Here is a 23,303-nt window from a genome sequence, read left to right on the forward strand (position 1 = left end):
CATTCCTTACATTCAGCACTTCCTGCCACCTGATAATGGTTACAGGAACACAGTATGAACAAGGTCAAATTTTACAAATCACTTTTGTAATTGACCACTGACCAAATACAATTAAATTATAAATTACTCTTTATATGACATGGAAATAGTGCTGAAATTTATGTATATATAAATTAGAATTTTAAATTAGTACATTTTATTGAAAATATATTATGAAATAAATACAGAGCTCAGCATAAATGAGTACACCCCCTTTGAAAAGCAACATTTTAAACAATATCTCAATGAACACAAAAACAATTTCCAAAAGACTAAGTTTTATATAACACCTGTTTAACTTATAACATGAAAGTAAGGTTAATAATATAACTTAGAGTTCAAAATTTTCAGTTTTACTCAAATTAGGGTGATGCAAAAATAGGTAGACACCACTGAAAGTCTCTGGAGCAAAGCCAAATTTTAGACTACAAATGTTTAATTTAACAAGAATTCGACCACAGGCGAGTCTAATTTTTCATTACACAGGTGTCCAGCAGACAGTTAAAACCCCTTCCCATTTCATGCTGTCAGCAATGGCACCACAGGGAAGAGAAATAATTATTTAAAAAAAAAAAAAAAAAAAAAAATAATTTCTTTACACCAGAAAGGTGAAGGCTACAAGTAGATCAGCAAAGCTTTACTAATCAGTCAGAATACTCTAGCAAAAGTTTCCATCTCACAGAGACGTCCAGGTCGTCCACGGAAGTTAACACCTCGACAGGAGCGTCTTCTGATGAGAAGGGTTAAAGAAAATCAGCATGAAAGTTCACTGCAGTTATCTAAAGAAGTAGAAAGCCAAACTGGGATGGCTATTTCCCGTGACACAATACGGCATATGCTGCAGAGGAATGGCATGCATGGGTGCCGTCCACGAAAGAAGCCTCTCCTAAAGCCCAGGCACAAAAAAGCCCGCCTAGGCTCATGCTGACAAAGATGAAGACTACTGGGACTCTATACTCTGGACTGATGAGACCAAGATAACTGATGGCTTCAAAACTGTATGGCGTTGCATAGGTGAGGAATACAAGGTGAGGAATACAAAGAAAAATGCATGGTGCCTACAGTGAAACATGTTGGTGGCAGTGTCCTTATGTGGGGCTGCATGAGTGCTGCTGGTGTCGGGGAGCTGCATTTCATTGATGACATCATGAATTCACAGATGTACTGCTCTATACTGAAAGATGATGCTACCATCACTCCGTGCCCTTGGTCGTCGTGCACTTTTCCAACATTACAATGATCCTAAACACACATCTAAGGCCACTGTTGGATTTCTGAAGAAGAACAGGGTGAAAGTGATTCAGTGGACAAGTATGTCTCCTGATCTGAACCCAATCGAACACCTATGGGGAATTCTGTTGAGCATCACTCTCCATCCAGCATCCAGTCTGTAAAAGAGGTCATTCTTGAAGAATGGAAAAAGATAGATGTTGCAAAATGTCGCCAACTTGTTCATTCCATGCTTAGAAGACTTGGTGCTGTCATTAAAATTCATGGAGGCCATACAAAGTACTAGATGTAGTAGTTTTTGTTGTGGGGTGTACTCATTTTTGCATCACCCTAATTTGAGAAAAACTGAAAATGTGTAATCTAAGTTATATTATTAACCTTACTTTCATGTTATAAGTTAAACAGATGTTATATTAACCTTAGTCTTGTAAACATTTTGGAAATTTTTTTTGTGTTCATTTAAATATTGCTTAAAATGTTACTTTTCAAAGGGAGTGTACTCATTTACGCTGAGCACTGTATATAAATAAGACATTTATGTTTTTTAATTTTTTTTAACTTTTTTTTTTTAACACACACATATACATTATATATACACACTCACACACACACACGCAAGCACTAACTTGAAAGCCATCTGAACCAGGTGAGCGAGGACATCCTGTGCATCCAGCGTGATGCGACTCAGATCCTTGTCCTGCTTGATGAAGTTCAGCAGCTCTGAGGCATTAGCCATCCAGAAGGCCAGTGCCCCGGCGATGTTCTTCTGCTTCTGTGCAACGACAGACGAACACAGAGATGGGTCGTTACACACAGCTAAAACGAAACAATCCAACATACAAACAAAAAAGGAAAGAGTTCCAGCCATGAGAAGCACTGAGTAGCACTCCCAGGATAGACATGTGCCTCTGTCCAACCCTCCCGGCCTCCAACAACCAGTCACCGCGTCCAGACAAAGTAGAAATCATTCATGTGTTAGAGTTAGCTCAAGCTAGGTAGGACTGCCTGGGAAGCTGCGATGACTGGTTGCTCTGGATCCCACAACCCTGCAACACAGAGAGGGGATACACACGGTCCGGATCCAACCGGACCCCTGTGTATTCCCGCACTTGTCTATCCCACGTAATGACGACGACAGCAACCCCCCCGCCCCACCACGACCCTCCAGAATACGTCATACTGGCCACAGAACGCATCCATTAGAACAATGACGTTAACCACAGACATGAAGTCAAATGAAAAGGAAATTAAAAGTTTCCAAACAAAGCAAAAGAACATGGGGTAGTCTCTCATCCACACTGAAGTGCAGTAAGCAGAGGTCAAAAATGGAAGATGCCGCAATTAAAATGTTGCCGCAATCAGAGTTTGTTTTTTAGTATCACATGGTCCAGGTTGAGTCATAATGAGGGGTTATAAACGATTGCGTCCAGCTGTAGGAGGAGGGATTACTTAGTTGGCTTGGGTTGTTTGCTTTCTGTTATGGGGGATAAAAGAGGCATGGAAGTCTGAGCAAAGCTGACAGATAGAACAGAGAGAGAGACAGGAAGAATGAGACGCCTCCCTAGCAGTGCGAACTCCTACCTGATCACCTTCAGCAATCTCCTGTAGAGATAGTAGGTGTTGGGGGGGGGAGGAGGGGAGACAGACATCCGACAGGACAGAGAGAGAGACTGTCAACAACAGCCATGGCATGGACAGAATTCACAGGCATGTAAACACAGACATTCACGCTCACACAGAACAGGTCACAACATCATCTGCACCCACTGCCGTACTTTACGTTCTGACTCTATGTGGTGGGATCCGTCACATTGTTAGGAACCAATTATCCAGCACAATTTTTCTCCCTTTTGAAGTTGTATATGTACAGTTGCTGCCAGTACAACTGTTTTTTTTTTTTATGTCAAGGATAACACTTGCTGGACGGCACTAGATAAATGATTTCAGGAACGTTGCAGAAATGTTTATGTAGATACAGGGGAAAGTGTTTTTAAAAAAGTTGCACGAGGTCGTTCACACAACTGTACTAATTAACAATTTCATTCAGCAAGGATGCATTAAACTGATAAAAAAAAAATGACATTAAACATGTATAATGTTAGATTTCTTTCAAATAAATAAATAAATTCTTTTTTACAAATAATAAATTCGTTTCTACAAATATAATATCAAGCAGCACAGATGTTTTCAACATTATTAATAAGAAAAATAACTCCTAACTTTTAGCTAATGTACACAATTTTGGATGTACAGGATTTTGGATTTCCATAAAATACAGAAAAAGAAAATTAACCTTTAAATGAATTATAATACTAATGTTGGTTCTTAAAGACCAGAATTATTTAAAGATACTCCTTGTTAACCAGATTTGGGATTATTGATTATTTGGGATTCAGCATCTAAAATGAAAGACAGACTGTCATTTATATATAAACGGATACAGTATGTCTCTCATTTTAGATGCTGAATCCCAAATAATGTCTGGTTACAAGGAATATGGACATTGAATATTTATTAAAAAACTATTTGCATTTCAATATTGCAGTTAGCCTTTGAGATATATAGTTTGAACACCTGGGTGGGCCACTCAAAAAAAAACTGCAGGCGCTGACCAAAAAAAGAACATAAACAGAGAGCATGTGGACCTCATTTCTGAGCTGTAAAGAGGCGTTCAAAGTCATTTGTGGTGGCAAAATGACGAAAGTGAACATTTGCAATGCAACGAGGGCACATGCAGTGACTTGACACAGCCAAGAAAAGTTTAACTTTATGCAAATGAGCAACGACCACTCATTGACGTTACTGTGAACCATTTCACTATTCTGTAGAATTTGTCTCATTCATGATATGATGTAAAATGCACTGCTGATAGATACACAACTGTTTAAAAGTTTGGAGTCTAAGTTTAGATGAATTTTTAATGAATTTAATACTTTTATTCAGCAAGGATGCATTAAATTGATCAAAAGGAAAAAATTAAAACAAATTAAAAAAAATCATAGATTTTTTTTCATAGATACAGTTCTTTTGATCTTTCTATTTATCAAAGAACCCTGAAAAATATCCACAAAAATATTAAAACGGCACAACTGTTTTAAACATTGATAATAATCAGAAAAGTTTTTGAGCAGCAAATCAGCATATTAGAAGGATCATGTGACACTGAAGATTTGAGTACTGATGCTGAAAACTCAGCTTTGCATTCTTGTGACATTCTTGAGGTCTTGTGACTTCTCTTTCATGTGGTGCCATTGCTGACGGCATGAAATGAGAAAGGATTTTAACATCCTTTTTATAGTCAATTGTCTGTTGGAAACCTGTGTAATGAATAATTAGACTCACCTGAGGTTGAATTCTTGTTAAATTAGACATTTGTAGTCTAAAATGTAGCATTGCTCCAGAGACTTTCAGTGGGGTGTACTCATTTTTGCATCACCCTAATTTGAGTAAAACTGAACATTTTGTTCTCTAAGTTACATTATTAACCTTACTTTCATGTTATAAGTTAAACAGATGTTATATAAAACTTAGTCTTGTCAACATTTTGGAAACTGTTTTTGTGTTCATTGAGATATTGTTTAAAGGTCCCGTTTTTCGTGTTTTTTTGAAGCTTTGATTGTTTATAGTGTGCAATATAACATGTGTTCATGTTTCGCGTGTAAAAAAACACACTTTTTTTTTCACATAATTTACTTATCTGTATACCGCTGTTTCCACTGTCATAAAAACGGGCTGATGACTTCCTTGTTCTATGAAGTCCCTCCTTCAGAAATACGTAACGAGTTCTGATTGTGCCAGCGGTTCCTGTGTTGTGATTCGACAGCAGTTTAGCGCATCTTGCCCGGAAAGGTCACGCCTCTTACCATAACGTGGAGATGCACGCGCTCAGTGTTATTGTAAAAGTGTCTTTATTTTTACCCTATCAATTTGAGCCGGAATCAGACCCGGTGATTGGACTGCGGGATGAAAATAACAGCGTTTCGACGACATGGCGACAAAAACACTCTACAAACGCAACTCTTGTGTATTCCTGTGGGCGGAGGTTAGTCAAAAAACTGTTTTAGTGACGTCATTAAAGAAGGAAGTAGAGGGATGTAGTCCAAACTGGCCGTTCGATGTAGGCGACTTCTGTTAAATAAAATATCTCGCTTGGCATTGAACTTTGAGCTTTAAAATTTTACAGATTTTATTTATACTCTAACAACAACATTACACACTAACTAAAGTTTGAAACATGGGATCACGAAGAACGGGACCTTTAAAATGTTACTTTTCAATGGGGGTGTACTCATTTACGCTGAGCACTGTATTTCCCAATTTTACTGTATTTTTGATCAAATAAATGCAACCTTGGTGAAGATATGAGACTTCTATCAAAAACATTTTTAAAAATCTTACAGACCCAAAACTTTTAAAAGGTAGTGTATACAAACACTTTCCCCTGCAGAAGCAGCAAGAACAATTTTGTTTTTTGTTTTTTTCTGGCGATACATCTCGGTTTGGCAACTGTTGAAAGCGCTGCTGGGAAAATATGGCGCATGAACCAGGTAAAACAAGGCACAGAGACACAAACACACACGCACAGACATTTCACATACAAACAAACACAGGGGAAACACTGAGTGCAGTAGTTTAAGCACTGTTTGCTGAGGCAATGACCTGAATCGATGAAAGCAGAGTGAAACAAGCTTTAACACTACAACTACAAAATGATGTATAATGTAACTCCACAGACAGATCTCTACATCAGAGCTACAGCAACATGTCAAAGTATAAATAATAAAGTTATAATATAATAAAGTTACACACAAATTCCATTGTAAAAAATAAGGTATCAGAAGATAATTCAAGTAAAAATTGCCGACACCCACCTGGATAACTCCTTCCATCATGCTCACCATCTTGTTGACAATGGCGATGACCTTGTGCGTGCGCTCGGAGGGGCTGATGTCGGGCCGGTATTGGCTGGACATGACATAACGGCAGGTCATGTACAGAACGTAGGTAGGAGACAGCTTGAAGTGCACAGTTGAGCTGTTGGTGTAGTTAATGATGGCAGACAGGAAGGCATCTTCAGCTATGGGGGGTAATCATGAGATAAGGGAAACAAAAAGAGTATTAATTGGGATGGACCAAGAAGCTTTAATGTATCAGAAGAGTGCTAGATTTTAGCATGCCCATTCATTTTAATTTTTCTTTTTTTTTTGAGCCAGTCACCTGATCCGTAAATGCCATGTTACTGTTAATTTCACGCTATAATATAACTATTATAACTGGCAGTGAAAAAGCTGTGAAAACCAACTGCAATAAGTGTATGTTGTTGCAAAAAATGTTACGTGGATCTTGCTTTTATATGCTCTTTAAACACTGCTCTGCCACACCAAGACTGAATCTAACAACATAACACAACAAATAACCCAAAACATAACTTAAAATAATACATAATATAACAACACATACAAAGCATAACACACTATGACTAAAAATAAAATAAAAAATAACACCACAAAACATAATGCATAATTTAAAGGTGCAGTAAGTGATTTTTGAAAAACGCTGTTAAAAAGTGGATTCAACCGAGCACCAAAACACACTAGTTGCCAATTAGCAGTAAGGGGCGTATACACTCATGAGAGGGAGGAGAGGGAGCTCAGTGCACAAGACAAACATTAAAAGAAAGACTAAAGAAAGAGAGAGATGGTAGAGAAAATACAAAAGAGGAAAAAGCCAGGGGAATATAACTTTAAAAAGAAGGATTACAATCGGACAAGAGGTAGGACCCGAGTTAATATCAGAGAAGATTTCCGGCACTGGAGAGACCAAAAACGGATGCAGAGGTTGCTTTATTTCTTCTTGTTTTGTGAGTAATGTTGGTTTTGCTGTGTTTCACAGAACTAAGATATGCTGTCTTTGCTTGAATGTGTCATCTTCGCTTGTTTGTTCACGTCTAAACCTCCTCCACCACTCGTTTCAAGCATCAGCTCCCAAAGTGTGTCCGAAAAGTGAGAAAGCACTCCTAATATATGGTTGTTCCTTTGGTTCCCATTTTAGTGAAAGCTATAACCCCTTCATCTAGTCACATTTGTAATATCTTAGTTATTTGAACTATCGTGTTATGTAGGGAGCTGTTCATGACGGTGTTTTTTGGGATGGAAGGGATGACTTTGCCATTGAAGGAGTAGAGGAGCTAAAAACAATTAGATATTCGACCTGAATAATCATAGTAACACAAATTACTTTACATATTGATGACATCATACCCTAGGGCTGAGTGGCATAGTGTGTATGTGAACGTGGAGGCAGAGGCATCAAGTGTTGTGATCCTTTTGAATAGGGGCATGTTTGTTTTGGTGATTTCAAATATCAACAGTGTTTACCAGAAATCGCTTACTGCACCTTTAAAATAACACATTTAACATAAAATAATACAACATGTATAACATAAAACAACATTTAACAATTTAAACTCAGGTCTTTGTGATCTTATTTTGAGATGCTTTCAACTAAATAAATATGTAAATTGTATAAATGCAAGCAAAACTTATAGTGAGTGATTATTTGCTGTGGGTTGTGATGTGCCAACATATGCCCTGTGTTTTTTTTTATTAATTTAATTTAATTTTTTCCTCACACAAAAGAACATCTCTGTCTCCCACCACCAAGTGGCATGGTGGGACAGTTATATATTATAATTCTTTTTATGAACAATGATTTTTCCAGAGAAAAATTTAGATAAATAAAATATAAATTATCTTGAACTGACTGAACACTGACAGAACAGGTTCTCTAGCAGTCATCAATACTTTCCATCCATTGATCTATGATGCAGCTAACCATTAGTGATTTCTATTATCAGCTTGCTGATTTGCTTTGTTATCGGCACAGCCAATGAATGCACGGCTATGTTGTGTCTGCAACACCCAAGAAAAGCCAATGGCAAAACATGTACACAAATAGAAAGTTAAAAAGCCACAACACACCAGGCAAAACACATGATCCATGACCCAGTTAAGGTCAGAGGGCACAAATAGAAAGGAAAACAGCACAAAATCAATCAGTTTTGCTTTGTAGATGGATGTAGTACTTACAGTTTTCCCTGAACTCAATGCTGGCTGGCAGAGTGAGCTCTGGGCCGTCCTGGGACCTGCAGGGAAAGAACTGTTGTTCGATGAACCAGTTAAGATAGGACAGATTGACACCACTGTCTACAGACGCCCACCGCTCCAGAGACCCGGCTCCTGTCCTGCCGTACAACATCCTGTCACAGATGTCAAACTGTGCTGTGCGTGTGTGAATGCGTGTTCTCATCTCCACTGGATTATTGATGACAAGACTGAAGCCAGGTGAGCGGCGGGCTCAGGTGTCTCAGGTTCAGACAGAGGGACAGGGTTAGGTTACATATAGAGATCTATACCCGGCACTGACTCCACAGAGACCCTCACTGAATGATAGCTGATGTGCACAAAACCTGCTGTTACTAAAATTGAGAATGCAACTGACATGGTTTCTGTGTCATATACTAAATCTATTTTTTATCACGTTATTCGCGCTAACTGCAGAGGAAATTATGCAGAATTCTGAATATATTTAAAGTCAACATCACATCAAAATCACCCAAATAAACCAAAGATGGCCTTATTTTGCATAATTCAATATTAGAATAATAATGAATTTTGCAAAAAAGGCTAGCAACATTTATCAAAGTATTTATAATAATAAAATAATGTGTATTAACAATATTTTCATTTAATTATTATTATTATTATTATTATTATTATTATTATAATAATCATTACTTTCTGAATAAATGTCCCTGGTCTGTTTTTGCAGAATTCATAATTATTTGAATTATTTCCTCTTCCATTTGGAACATTATAGACTTACACAAAAAAATTCTATCATTTTCATCTAAAGATTCTCAGAAAAAATACATGTTGTGAATTGAAAACATATTGTGAATGCCAATGCATGTTTAAAAAAAGGTTTAAAATCAAAATTTGTTAATCTGACAGGCACTACATTCTTATTCCCACCAGGATTTTGCTATTTATATTATATTATATTATATTATATTATATTATATTATATTATATTATATTATATTATATTATATTATATTGCATTTTGTGGTGGTAATTTCTAGAAATTTGCAGGGCATTTTTTTAATAATTAGGATACCACATTTAACATATACATGTTACTTTTTTATCTTAAAACAACCTATGGACAATTTTTTTTTCTATCCCCAGACTTGGAAAGGGGAATAGTGTGTGGTGCACAGCCTTACCCAGTCTTCACGAATCTGAAATAATAACAACATATTTTTCAAAATTGTGAGGCTATTAGCTAACTAGCTAGGCTAGTCTGGTGATGTACTATCTAGCTTTAATAACATGATCACTTACAGGGGGCAATATGACCAAAACCTTATATGCAATGCACAGCAAAACAAATACTCTTTTTAGTACTATCAAGCATATTATACTTTTTATTTGCTCATTCATCCATGTTTCTTAATCGTTTCACCCAGACAGTCCTTAGAAATGATGTGAGACAGCAGATGAGAAATGTTCACTTTTGCTTTGTTTCACACATGTGCGACAAACAATGCATTGTAACTTTAATTAAACTAGGGATAGTTCAATCAGATAATTATAATACATTATCTTTTAATTCCTGCAATTATTTTGCGGTGAAATGGCAAATTATGTATGATCGCTAAAAATGTGACATTTTGTTGATTTGTTGATTGCAGAATAGCAAAAAAAAAAAAAAAGGGACTGAAAAGTTTCTCTTTTTTTTTTTTTTTTTACATTTTACTAGGGACATCAAGGGTAACTTTTTTTAGTTCATTTTTCTTTTTTCAATTTTTTTTTTTTAAACAAGGTTTCATTCAGTTCTGCGTAATGTCTAAAAACTGATCAGAACAATAAAGTCTGAAAGGACATAAACAGATGAGACATTTAACAAAAATAATTTGTACTAAATAATTATGCATATTATCTTGTCTTTCTGAAAAATATGGGAATGATTGTGATTAAATAATTTTAAATGATTCATGGTCTAAATTCTCACCTTGTAAAAGAAAAAAATATATATATGCTTGACTATGAAAATACAGCTCGACTGTTAGTGGGCCAAGTCCTTACCTTCCGTCATGTTTGCTAAAGTCCTGCTGTTCTCCTCTGATCATGGGCTTCACCAGGCCTCTTTCACTGTTGTTTCCTGATCGTTCCATCTCCAGCTTCCCTGAGCTCTGAAAGCACCAAATATCCCATGAGATTTACATCACACCACACACAAATTCATGCATAGAGATTCAAATGAAGCAAGCAGATGTGACACCTTGCTTGTAGGGAGAGCAGAGCCACTATGAATGTCCCCGTGAAGGTCAAAGGTCGTCTCTGGGACACTTCTGGGATAGAGAGAGACAGACACAAAAAGAAGGGGGGCGAGTTAAAAGGAAAAAGCAATCATTTCAGCAGATGTCATGAAAGTAAACAGTGTCCGTGGCCAAACAAACAGACCTGCACACGCTCTAAAACACACAATTACATTAAACCTGAGCTGAATGGAAAGTCAAACAACAGCAGCGACCCACAGCCTCATGAACAACCGGATACATGAGAGTGTGTGTGTGTGTGTGTGTGTGTGTGTTTGTGACACATCAGGACACAAATTTGTATAATGACATGGGTATGACATAGGTATTACAAGGAGAGGGTGACTCATGAGGACATTAGCCCATGTTCCCATATTGCAAAAGGTTTATAAATCATACAGAATGAGTTTTTGTGAGAAAGTAAAAATGTGCAGTTTTCTGTGATTGGTAGGTTTAGGTGTATGGGTAGTGTAGGGTGATAGAAAATACGGTTTGTACAGTATAAAAACCATTACGCCTATGGGATGTCCCCACAATTCACAAAAACAAACCTGTGTGTGTGTGTGAGAGAGAGCTCTGAAGACAATCAATAACGCGCCAACATTCTTACCAGGCTAAATGAATGAGCAGGAATCCCACAGCCTAAAGATACACCCGCACAGTGTTTGAACAAAATTATACAAACGAAAAGTACCGTAAATGACAAGATTAGAAGGCAGCAAACTGCTACCGTGTTCAACAGCTGTCAAACAGCTGTCTCCAGCTCTCTGTGTTCAGATAAAGGCATATTCTATCCAGGTATCATCTATACTGCAGCTTGGGTTTGGGGCAGTGTGTTCAAAAAGCTCAGTATGAGCAATGACATTTCCTGCTAGAAATGGTTTATATATTAAATAGCCATGTGGTAATGTCCGTTTTGGATAATCCAGAGAATTAAATACTTTACAAATTAAAGGTACAGTACTTTTTTTGGAACTTGATGGATGCAAACCAAAAGATATGATTATTCTGATAATATATTAAGCTTGGCATCAGTGTGAAAACAGCTTTACGTTATGTAACTCCAAACAGTACAAGTAATATTTAAAATGGATAGTTCTCATTTAGATCAACGGAGCCACAAAAAACAGTCTGCATTGTGATGATTTTGAAGTGTCAAGTTGTGACATTGCCAAACATAAGCAAAAAAAAAAAAAATGACACCTTACATCCCTCTCCTATCTTGACTTCGAGACACGTCTTGCTCTGGATTTTCACTTTACTCCATGTTTCTCACTCTTGCATGTAAATGTACAGCAGTTCTGCTCTGATAGCTGCCAAACTGATCTACTGCCGTATTAACGGAAAAGCAAAACTGTTCAAAGACAACCTAAAGTAGATATCATATCCCTAGCTATTAAAATATAAGATTTAGATGTGCATTGAAGATGTGCAGTGCTCTTTACAATATACGATATAAAAGCAGATTCACAAAAAGAGATTTTTTTAATAAAATTCATTCTTTTAATCAGCAAGGATGCATTAAATTGACCAAATGTAACCGTAAAAACATTTATAACATCACAAAGGGTTTCTATTTGCTGTTATTTTGAAAAAAGTCACAGTTTCCACAAAAATATTAAAGGTCCCGTTTTTCGTGGTTTTTTGAAGCTTTGATTGTGTTTATAGTGTGCAATATAACATGTGTTCATGTTTCGCGTGTAAAAAAACACAGTATTTTTCACATAATTTACTTATCTGTATACCGCTGTTTCCACTGTCATAAAAACGGGCTGATGACTTCCTTGTTCTATGAAGTCCCTCCTTCAGAAATACGTAACGAGTTCTGATTGTGCCAGCGGTTCCTGTGTTGTGATTCGACAGCAGCTTAGCGCACCGTGCCCGGAAAAGTCACGCCTCTTACCATAACGTGGAGATGCATGCGCTCAGTGTTATTGTAAACATGTCTTTAATTTTAACAGCGTTTCGATGACATGGCGACAAACACACTCTACAAACGCAACTCTTGTGTATTCCTGTGGGCGGAGGTTAGTCAAAAAACTGTTTTAGTGACGTCATTAAAGAAGGAAGTAGAGGGATGTAGTCCAAACTGGCCGTTCGATGAGCTTTAAAATTTTACAGATTTTATTTATACTCTAACAACAACATTACACACTAACTAAAGTTTGAAACATGGGATCACGAAGAACGGGACCTTTAAGCAGCATAACTGTTTTCAATATTGATAAGCGTATTTGAATGATTTCTGAAGGATCATGTGACACTGAAGACTGAAGTAATGATGCTGAAACATCAGTTTTGCCACCACAGGAATACATTAAATTTTAAAATATATAAAAATACAAAATTATTTTAATTTCTAACAAAACTTGTTTTTACTGTATTTTTGATCAAATAAATACAGCATTATTGAGCATCAGAGACTTCTATTAAAACCATTTAAAAAAATCTCATTCATGATCTTTTGAACGGTAGTGTATTTAGAACATTTCTTTGCATTAACCTGCAGTATGAGTATATTTTTGTATATATTTGTACATATTTGTACAACACAAAATCAGAAAAATCAGATATTACAAGGACTGAGCCCTTGTCTGATCCTTCCCATCAGCAAGCTTCCCTGTCCTGGAATGAGGACCGCTGTAATCCAGCGGAACATCAGGACATCAGATTAGAGATTTCTGCTTACTGTCACAAACACGTTCGCTAAGAGACGACATGTTTTCACATTAAATTAATGCAGGAAATTAACCTAATTGAACCTAGACATTACGAACAAATGACCTGAAATGAACAGATTTAATTACAGTGCATTCACATGCTTGCATGCCAACAGGATCTGCATGGAATACAGGCTTGCACAAAATTACTTTGTAGAGTTGCAGAAAAAAAAGTCAACATAAGAAACAGGAATTACAACTCTGAAAGAGCTTTATAATGCAGCTACACAGGGCATAGCTCACATGTTCTAACAGACAGTCATAATCTAAGTATAAACTATTACTAATGAGGAAGGTTTGGAAATTAATGTTATGCAATTAATGTATCATCTCTCACTCATTTCATTTGCTCTGGATGAATATTGTTGATGTTACATGACTTGAATTTTGCCATGGGGTTGCGCGTATTGCGCATAATTTTACTCATTCCCGCAGACTTTGCTCTCACACCCAAAGTTCGCGCACAAAGCTGCCTCTCAGAACTAAATTGAGTTCTTTTTTGCTGCTTATTGCACTTAAACAGTCAAATACACACAAAATGTCAAAATCCCAAAGGGGGCAGTTTTTCCCCCATAGTATCAATATCAAAATTGTGGCCAGTGAAAATGCTGAGTGGCTAGTAACTTTGGAAAACCACTAGCCACAGTGGCTGGTGAGCAAAAATGTCAACCCCTGCATATTATATATAACACATAAATTTACTTTTTTTTTTTTTTATTGTATTTTTTATTAAATAAATGCAGCCTTGGTGAGCATCAGTAACTTTTCAAAAACATAAAAAGTCTTACCAACCCCAACATTTTGAATGGCAGTGCTCATATACAGGGTTTCTACAGGTTTCATCAAATCTAATTTAATGCTTTTTAATGCCTTTTTAATGGCAATTTTTTATTTTTTTAATGCCATATATATATGCCGCTAAATGTCGATAGATGACGACATACGGCAATTAGAAACTTCATCATGTCATTGTTGCATTCGCATTCTGCCAAGTGTCAGCCCTTTACATTTGTTTGCTTCTCTGCTGCTACACTTTTGCTCACTTAATATATTTTAAGCCAAACTCCCAATAAAATTGTTTCATCTATATATTTTGTCTTGTACGAGCAAAACAGTAGTTTGTCCGGAATTTTTTTTTTTGTTTTTGGTAGAAACAAATTTGTTCTGAAGCAATATCCTTTCAGAATATTGCAGCTTTGACGTATGTAAATCTGCATATTTTTGATTGATTACAACTGCATTAAATAATGTTATGGAATTTTTTAAAATATTTTTTGAAAATACAAATAAGAAATGTTAGAGGGGAAATTATATTTTAAAAATGAAACTAAACCACCACTAGGTGGCGTCAAGTAACCATCTTAATAAGTGAGTGTCACTGATTCATTCATTCAAATGATTCATTCCAATGGCTGATTCATTCAAGAATGAATGGGTCATTTAATCTTTGACTCAACCGATTCGTTCAAAACGCTGAATCAGTAATGAAAACAAGGCTGAGAGTTGCGCTTTGGTAGTACTGCTGTGAACTTTGTTTGAAACGATTTTTGGTGCTAAAATAGAACAAAAACAGTCAATGTTCCTTCTAAAATGTAAGTGGCTTAATATTAATTATTTGTTAACTGAACTGTTGTATGAAATCAGTGTCACATTTTTAATCGTGATGGTAGCCTATTTAGCAAAACAGGTCGTGTGATATTACTTACCAGTAAACTCCACATTTTGAATTTTTACTGCAGTATGTTTAACCAAGTTTCTTTTTGTGTGCTTTGCTCATGTTTCCATTTCTCCTCGAGATGCTGCGCGAGCCTCAACAGCGCAACACTGTTATCGTCAGTACATTATACAGCCTATTATTATCCACTATGGATCGCCACTAACACTAAATGAAATAAAATATTTCATACTCCCGTTTTGGTGATTACCAAGTTTGTTTTGTTTGTTTGTTTGTTTGTTTTTTTGGTATTGACTTTTTAATAAGGTCCTTGTCCGGTCGGGAGAGTAAAGTTCGAGCCCTGACGTGTAAACCAGCACTAAAATCCTGATTTATAGCCTAATCGAGATGTTGTCTGACAAAATCACCATACACATAAAATAGACATTTGCAGTGATTTTAGCTATATGTACACGTAAAATGATCACTCAGGTTAGAAGCAATAGTAGGCCTATCTATTTTATTTGTTCTCTGACTGAGCGCACATCCTCAATGCTGAACCAGAAAGGCGGAACGAATTCCTGCGCCTGCGGCAGAAAAGCAATCTCGTGCTCGTGCGGTTGTACCAGGGGGTCTCGGACGCTAGATCAGGTTAACAAGTCGCTGTATTTGTCACAACACGCTTTCTTAGGAAAAAAAGTCGCAAAAGGGGCCTGAAAAGTCGCTAAGTTGGCAACACTGATGCAGCCTTCTGTCTACAGTTCCCAGCCCGCCGCTGTCTAAACCGGCGTTATGGCAATTTCGCACCGGCCGGAGGCAATTACCAAACTGGTTCCGTGTGCGTATCACACCAATGTACATATTTTGCAACAGCAAATCATTAATTATTTAGGCTTTATTCAAAATAAACTGGTAGTTTTTTTTCAAAACTATCTAAAAAATGTAATGCCTGTATAAATGAAATTTAATGCTTTTCAATGCCATTCAAGGCCTTGATTTTCACAAAATCCATTTAATGACTTTTAATGCTTTTCAATGCCCCGCGGATACCCTGATATAAAATGTTGACAACATCACTAACAACAATATTTGTCCATGTGTGTAAAAATTACATTAGTGAATCTTTAGATACAAGTCTGAAAATACCATCTCAACTAACCACTAAGAAGAAACTGTTTAAGAGTTTAAAGAACACTAATATTTAAATACGCATTTATTATTAGATAAACAATCCCAAACTGTTTTAAAAAAAGCAAAAAAAAACCAAAATAAAGCACGCTTATAATTAAATCAAAGTTCGTGGATAATAAACAATGCAACAAATCTTTACCTGATCACTCAAGTGTACAACTCACATAAAACGTGCATGTACTCACCAGGACAGCTCTATACTCCTCTCTTCCCTGTCTGATATGCGTTACAGGGAAGTACGCTGAAGTGTGTGTGTGAGCGTCATTACTCTCCGCCCTGTCTCAAACACTTCACCAGCATTTCTCTCTGAAATGACACTGGGACACACCCCTCTCCAACCCACGCTGATCAGATTATAGAGTCTCTCTCCGCCTGTGACCAACATAACCTTCCGCTCACCCTCTCCCTGTCACTATTCCAGCCTCTTTTCCAGCAATTCTCACAGTAAAGGCTGCGTTTAAGACTAGAAATCCGAGAGGACAGTCACTGCAGAGGACACCCACGGGTAAAACCCTTAAAACTCCTGTTGCCATGGCAGCAGAGCATCCCATAACACAACGCACACTGTTCAGATATATACGTCATAAACGGAGCACAAACAAACGAGAATGTGCACATAAGATGCTTAGACATCTAAATACTGCCATCTAATGGCTCCACAAGTGCAAACCATCTCATGAAAAACAGTGACATATTGGTAGACTTCTGTTGCATTTTGAAGTCAATTTTGAAATGTTAATCAACCTTTCTTGCTCAACAAAAACAGTCATTATATAACAGTGCTATCATTATATAAAGAAAACCATTCCCTGTTTTTCCAGACTACTAACATGTAGAATGAAAAATGACAAATGATGCTTTGCACAAATTTGAGATGTTTTGTGAAAACGAGCTGATGCAATAAACAGGCTCTCCTAAACTGTAGTAATATGTAGATTTGAGAAGTCAGATTAATTTAGGTGAATCGATCATACAAATGGTTCATGTGAATCAAACAGTTCAAAAGAATCAACTCATTTGATTCGCTCTGCAGAAGTCCAAGGTGTTTTATACACCATTTTTATGCTGTTATTTGACATGTTTGTGGCTCATATATAGAAAATGAAGTGTTTTTCTTGTTTTATTAGTTGCATATAGTATAAATTTATCTGTTGATTCTTATGCTGTCCTAAATAAGATCCTCCAAAAAAATCATATCTGACAGTTAAGACCATAATACATTAAATACTTCATAGTTAGCTGCTGCTTCTTTTTTTTCTTTTTTCTTTTATTAAGAGTAGCTTGTCTGTAGTTTAACAACTAAATAAGTAGCTTGGCAAGCTTGCATTTCAAAGACGCTTCCCTAGCGCTGTGTCTAATGTTACACAGAACAACAGATGGTTCATTGTGCAACTCTGTCACTGCTGGTAAATAAAAGATCCATAGTAGTCTACTGTTGTCTTTCATCAAACTATATTAACACCTTCTAATATATTAAAAGTTGTATATATATATTGTATATTCATGAATACATACAGCATAATCTCATAAAGTCATATATATATATATATACACACCCCTCTAATCTGCCTAAACAGCTCTAATCTTCTAAATGTAACTATAAGTCATGAAGCTATTAATATATAAACATCAACATCATGTTTTTTGTGAAGCTGCTTTGAAACTACATGTATTGTGAAAAGCGCTATATAAATATGACTTGAGTTCTGACTTTTGTATGGTTCTCTGAGTTCAAATATTTCTGGACAATTCAATGTAATTCTAATCAGCGTATATTTGTTTTTCAGCTCTACATGGGTGCTTTTAAAAGGAAAATGGCTCACCCTGATTTGTGTCTACTCTTCATCATGGGCCCTGGGTCTCTCTTGGACATGCTGTGGTCGTAGCTGGGGTCTACGAATTTGAAGACATGAGTGGCCCCGAACTGGACGGTCACGCCACTGCGCAGAACCGTTGTGTCAGAGATCCGCTGTCCATCCACAAAAGTCTCAGCGTCCAAACTGACAGGGGTCACAGTCACCAATCCGTCTGCATGCATCAGGTCACAGTGGTGAGGCAGAATCCCAGGCCCAAACAGCTGTGGTGTGGAAAAAAAATAAGTCAGGGAAGTTTTAGGACTATGGATGCGTTTTCACTGTTGTACACTGCAGCTCCAAAGTTGTAATTTAAGAGTTTTCCTTACCTGGATGCTTCCATCTTCACTCCGTTCAGATCCGACCTCAGTGAGGCTGTGCTGTAGTCGGTAGAGTTTGGGTTTGTCCCTGGAGTCTGACCCATCTGCAGAGCAGCCACAGAGCAGTGAGACAGACACATTTGCGTTTTCTGCATACTCATTCGATTCAAAACACAAACATGAGCATGTTGGCACAACCCATTTGTGTCACTTCTGTGCTTAAGGTCATTTAATTAGGGATATGCAAAACTATATGTTTCCATATTCATCTAGTCAATGGGCAAACTAAACTACTGTATAATTAGGCTGTTTTCACCCCTGAATGTAAATACGCAACTCCTCCGAGAGGGTGTTTCAGGGTTGTACAGTATGCTAATTAAAGCACTGCCTCTAAAAATACACTCCCGTTCACAATTTTGAGGACAGTAAGATTTTTTTGAAGAAATGAAAACTTTCGGCATTGGTGTGCATAAGAGACTTCTAAAAACATGAATAAAATTGACACCAAACTTTTGATTTGTACTGTATATAAATGCTGACCTCACTAATCAACTAGTTAGTTCTTAAATGACTAGTCGACCCTCATGACACACCCTTACTAATAATTGTCAGGTACATTCCATGTATACTATGCAAAAAAATAATTTTTCATTTATCTGAAATTGAAACTCGATCACAATTTTGGGATTTTTGCGAAGAAACAGAGTACTTTTATAGGAAATCTGGGTTATAAATGATGATGGGATGGTTAGGTTCATATTTTAAGTATTAGATTAGTAAGATGATTGGCAATTAGGAGTTATAAGCAAAATGCAAAGCACAAACAGTAAAAGAAGGAAATAAGATTTAAATACGTTTTGTATGTATGTTATATAGACCGACATAGTTGAAGTCTTTATAGAGTCATTTTATGGAGAAATTCTGTTGAAAAATTAAAAAGACAGGTTGTTTTTTTTTTTCTTTATAATAACATGCACTGACGAATCGTGCAAAATAAAACCAGGAACATGCATTAAAAAAGTAACCTTTTAGGTAAGCCATTTTTAACCATGAATACATGGTAAATAATACCCTAAGATATTTAGCAATTATGTAAGAGTCTGAGTGAGCAATGCTGGGAACTTTCTATCAATACAAGGAACAATGTGCTATAAAACTAAATGCTTTACCAGAAAATACCACATTCATCTTCTCTAGTGCCAACAATCAGACCACATAACGGCAAACATTACTCTTAGGGGACAAAAAAAATGCAAATAGGTCAGTTTTCGCTTTGCAGAAGTGTATGTAGTTTCTCTTTCCAAGTGTGTGAGAGAGAGGTAGATTTGGGGGAGGGGTGGAGGTGCAGGCAGGTTTGTGTTACCTTCATGATGGCGGTAGTAGTAGGCATAGTGACTCCCTCGCCCTAGGACGGGACACATGCACAGGAGCCAGGAGCAGACAGAACGGCGGATACACACGCCAACAACACGCCAGAGAGAGAGAGAGAGTGAGCGAGAGAGACAGAGAGAGGAAAAGCCAAGGAGTACCAAACGCAGCAAGAAAGAGAAAAAGCGGCATAAGCAAGTGGTCAGTCTGTCTGCTGACACAAACTCCAGAGATGAGTAAATATGTCAATGAATTTCCAAGCCCCAAAATGTGTTTGCAAAACCCTCATGACTACCTCTACACCGTATCTACACCGGATTCGGTTGACGAACGTCCTGTTTATATTTTTGATTATATATATATGGGTGTAACAGTACATGTATTAATCCCCAACTATCACGGTTCGGTGCATGCAGTCAGACGACTAATAGTCATCACACTCCAATCAAGAAAGGGTCGTGCGCGGTAATGCACCTCTGTTTCTATTTAGTTTTCTCTCCCCTGCTGTCCCGAACCCGTACTGAATCAACGGTGACTTCAATAACGAGGTACGTACCGAACAATCATGATTGTGTACTGTCACACTCTAATATATATAACCCAAGTAAAATAAAATTTTTATGCCAATGGTTTTCCATCTGAATGCTTTCTTTGTAGGCAGCCTTAAGTTCCTGCAGTCGCAATGCGACGTTGGTCGCTTCCAGTGTAGACACAGTGTCACTACACATCAGGAGAGTTTCTGCTCAACTATTTGCAGTTAAAAAGCATTGGTTATAAACGCAGTGACAGAGTTAGTTGTGGGCCGTAGCAGGGGGGAGGAACAGTATGCAAGCAGCAGTTAGACTGAGAGACAGCGTTAGTGAGGGTCAGATCTACATGATGTGAATTTCCAACTCTAAAAAACATCAACTCGACTGAAAATAGGTCTCACTAGCTGACTCTACAGTGGTCCAGAGACTGAACTCAACTGTTGGACACAGCTCTACTCAAGCGTGAATGTCAGTGGGCAATTGGTGGGCCGCTCTTCATAGCTGTCACATCAGCGCAACTGAAACTCTAGCGGAGGTTTAGATCAGCATGACTGATCTACAAACAGATCTGCTACCATTCAATGACACACAAAAACCTCTGTTTCTGCTCTAATTTTCCTAATAAGTGGATGTGATGTCATTGTGTATGATTGTGTGTGTCACCTGGGCTCAGTTCAACCAGGTAGGGCAGTTTCTCAGGAGGAATGGATCCATGCTGCCCCATCCTGGTGTCAGGCTTACGTCCTTTCCTTGGAACGTAGTCTGGAGGACGCTTTTTCAGCTGGAATACTAAGGCCTCTGTAAAATGGACAATTTTGCAATGTAATAGCACATTACAGTAAACAGGGGGTGCAAGCTGGTGTGAATGAGAGGCTTTTTTATTATCTCCTATTAACTCCTCCTTTAAATGCAATTTTAGCATGTAAAAGCAAGAATTTATAACTAACAAAGTGTATCTACACAACCATTCCAAAATTTGGGGTCAGTAAGTTTTTACAACTGTTTTCAACATTGATGACAATAATATTAAATGTTTCTTGAGCAGCAAATTAGAATGATTTCTGGAGGAAGCTTGTATCAGAAATATATTACATTTAGAATATATCAAAACAGCTATTTTATATTGTAATACTTTTTCACAATATTACTGTATTTACTGTATTTTTGATCAAATAAATGCAGCCTTGATGAGACTTAGAGACTTCTTTCAAAAACATTGAAAAAATCTTTTGAATGATAGTGCACGTTCAAAAATAGTCCAAAATTTATCAGAAAATGACAGCAGAATAAGAAATGGTGTGTGTGACTGACCTTTATCACTGGTCCAGTCTCTGAGGATCTGCAGAGGGCAATCTGTATCATCTAAGATGGTCTCCTTCACTGGTTTATCATTTGCATGAATCACCTGCATAAAGTGAACATGCACACACTTTAAGAGTTTAAAAATAAAATTTTGTTGCCTGGAGAACTAATAAAGTTGGACTTCTTTGGCAAAGCACACTAATATTTCACAGTTCGCACTCCAGGTAGGCAGTAGACACCTGTTTTAGCGACAGATACACACTCCCCGCCACGATTTAACAGCAGCTTTATGGACAAGCCGAGCATGTAATTAAAATTGGCCAGAGTGATGGGAGAAAATATTACGCACACTTCTCTCAGAAACTCTCAATGTGATTGGCTGAGATGGTGGCTGAAAAGAGCTGCCGAGCAACGGCACCGACAGCCCAAGGTTGACGCTTTTGTATCAGCGATGTTTGTCATGTGCTGACAGCAGAGATTAGACCGGCCACTTCAAGCATATCCTGCTCTCCTCCTCTACACTTCCCCGTTATCCCCACGTATATATCTCTATCTCCCGCTAAACGTGTGCAGGCGGGGCACACTAGAACTGCACAATTCAATTACTCTCAGCTGAGGTAAAGCAGATGTCAGATCCTGGCTTTAATCTGAAAGACAAATCGTGCAGTGGCCTGATGAAATATGCTGGATTTGATCACTGGAAGAGGAGGGATCCACCGAGAGAGACAGACACGGAAGGGACGTTCAATCTGATTAATAACTCTACAGCAGACCAACATGGCATGTGCAACCACAAAGTTATGAAGTTTCAAAGATTTCAACAAAGGGTCCATCATCATTAAAGTTCTACATATGCCTTAAATGTTCATTAACTACACATTTTGGCTACATTTGAGACATTTTATTAGGGATGCACCAATATTACAAATTTGGAAAATACAGATAAGCCAATAAATATGCGCTAATATCCAAATTTGATAATTTTGTCAACATCTGTGAAATTAAATATAATATTAAATCCATCCTGTCGATTTTTAAAACACTGTCGATGCTGCACCATCAGATTTATCATAGGGAAGTCTCTGAAAGCATTCCCTTGGAAAGTTAACACTGTGTTAAACCTCACCTGGGCGATGCAGTAATCTCTAGGGTTTTCCTTCTCAAGACCATATTTCTCCAGAGCCTCGGCGACTGCAAAGTCAGCCATATCAGTAGTTGAGAGCAGGATGGTCTTGTAGGGAATGTTTGGCTTCAGACTATCAGCGTAGATCCTCAGAGTCCCTCCTAAATGAGAGAGATATTGTCAAAGAGAATTAACAACTAATAGTGTAGATTAGCGGTAGACTGATATATCGGCGAGGCCAATTAATCAGAAGATACTTGGCTTTTCCAGATTATCAGAATTGGCTGATAATCACACATATTAACTTAATATCTACCTTGTGTCAGCTCCAAAGACAGACCGATATATTGGCATGGCCAATTACTTGGCCAATACTTGGCATTTTGAAACCTTGCGTCAGCTTAAAAACCTGACAGCATTGTCAATGTATAATGCCGTTTTACGGACAGAACAGAATTAGCAGACATTTTGTTCCTAAAACACCCTCCCTAATATTCTGAATAATCATTTTGGTTGTGCCCAATGTAGGTTGTAGGATTTTATTAGTATCGCAGCGTGAGAACTCAACACAGGGATCTAAACCCCGCCGCA

General features: G+C 37.4%; 1 protein-coding gene across 16 annotated transcripts in view; it reads right to left on the reverse strand.

Annotated features, from left to right (window-relative positions):
• Window positions 1-23,303, reverse strand: part of afdna (afadin, adherens junction formation factor a) — a 132,191-nt gene that overhangs the window by 44,727 nt on the left and 64,161 nt on the right. For 8 of the 16 annotated variants that reach the window (XM_048207524.1, XM_048207515.1, XM_048207523.1 and 5 more), the window contains exons 6-17: window positions 22,716-22,873; window positions 21,599-21,692; window positions 20,951-21,085; window positions 19,753-19,794; window positions 18,399-18,493; window positions 18,040-18,293; window positions 10,615-10,684; window positions 10,419-10,525; window positions 8,358-8,413; window positions 6,141-6,346; window positions 2,851-2,871; window positions 1,896-2,041 (exon numbers count right to left, since the gene is read on the reverse strand). In XM_048207524.1, coding sequence (XP_048063481.1) covers window positions 1,896-2,041; window positions 2,851-2,871; window positions 6,141-6,346; window positions 8,358-8,413; window positions 10,419-10,525; window positions 10,615-10,684; window positions 18,040-18,293; window positions 18,399-18,493; window positions 19,753-19,794; window positions 20,951-21,085; window positions 21,599-21,692; window positions 22,716-22,873 — 1,384 coding nt within the window. The remainder of the gene's footprint in view (window positions 1-1,895; window positions 2,042-2,850; window positions 2,872-6,140; window positions 6,347-8,357; window positions 8,414-10,418; window positions 10,526-10,614; window positions 10,685-18,039; window positions 18,294-18,398; window positions 18,494-19,752; window positions 19,795-20,950; window positions 21,086-21,598; window positions 21,693-22,715; window positions 22,874-23,303) is intronic. The other 8 variants (XM_048207517.1, XM_048207528.1, XM_048207516.1 and 5 more) reach the window with 3 other exon arrangements.

This window comes from Megalobrama amblycephala, linkage group LG11, assembly GCF_018812025.1.
Source record: "Megalobrama amblycephala isolate DHTTF-2021 linkage group LG11, ASM1881202v1, whole genome shotgun sequence".
Taxonomy (NCBI): Eukaryota; Metazoa; Chordata; class Actinopteri; order Cypriniformes; family Xenocyprididae; genus Megalobrama; species Megalobrama amblycephala.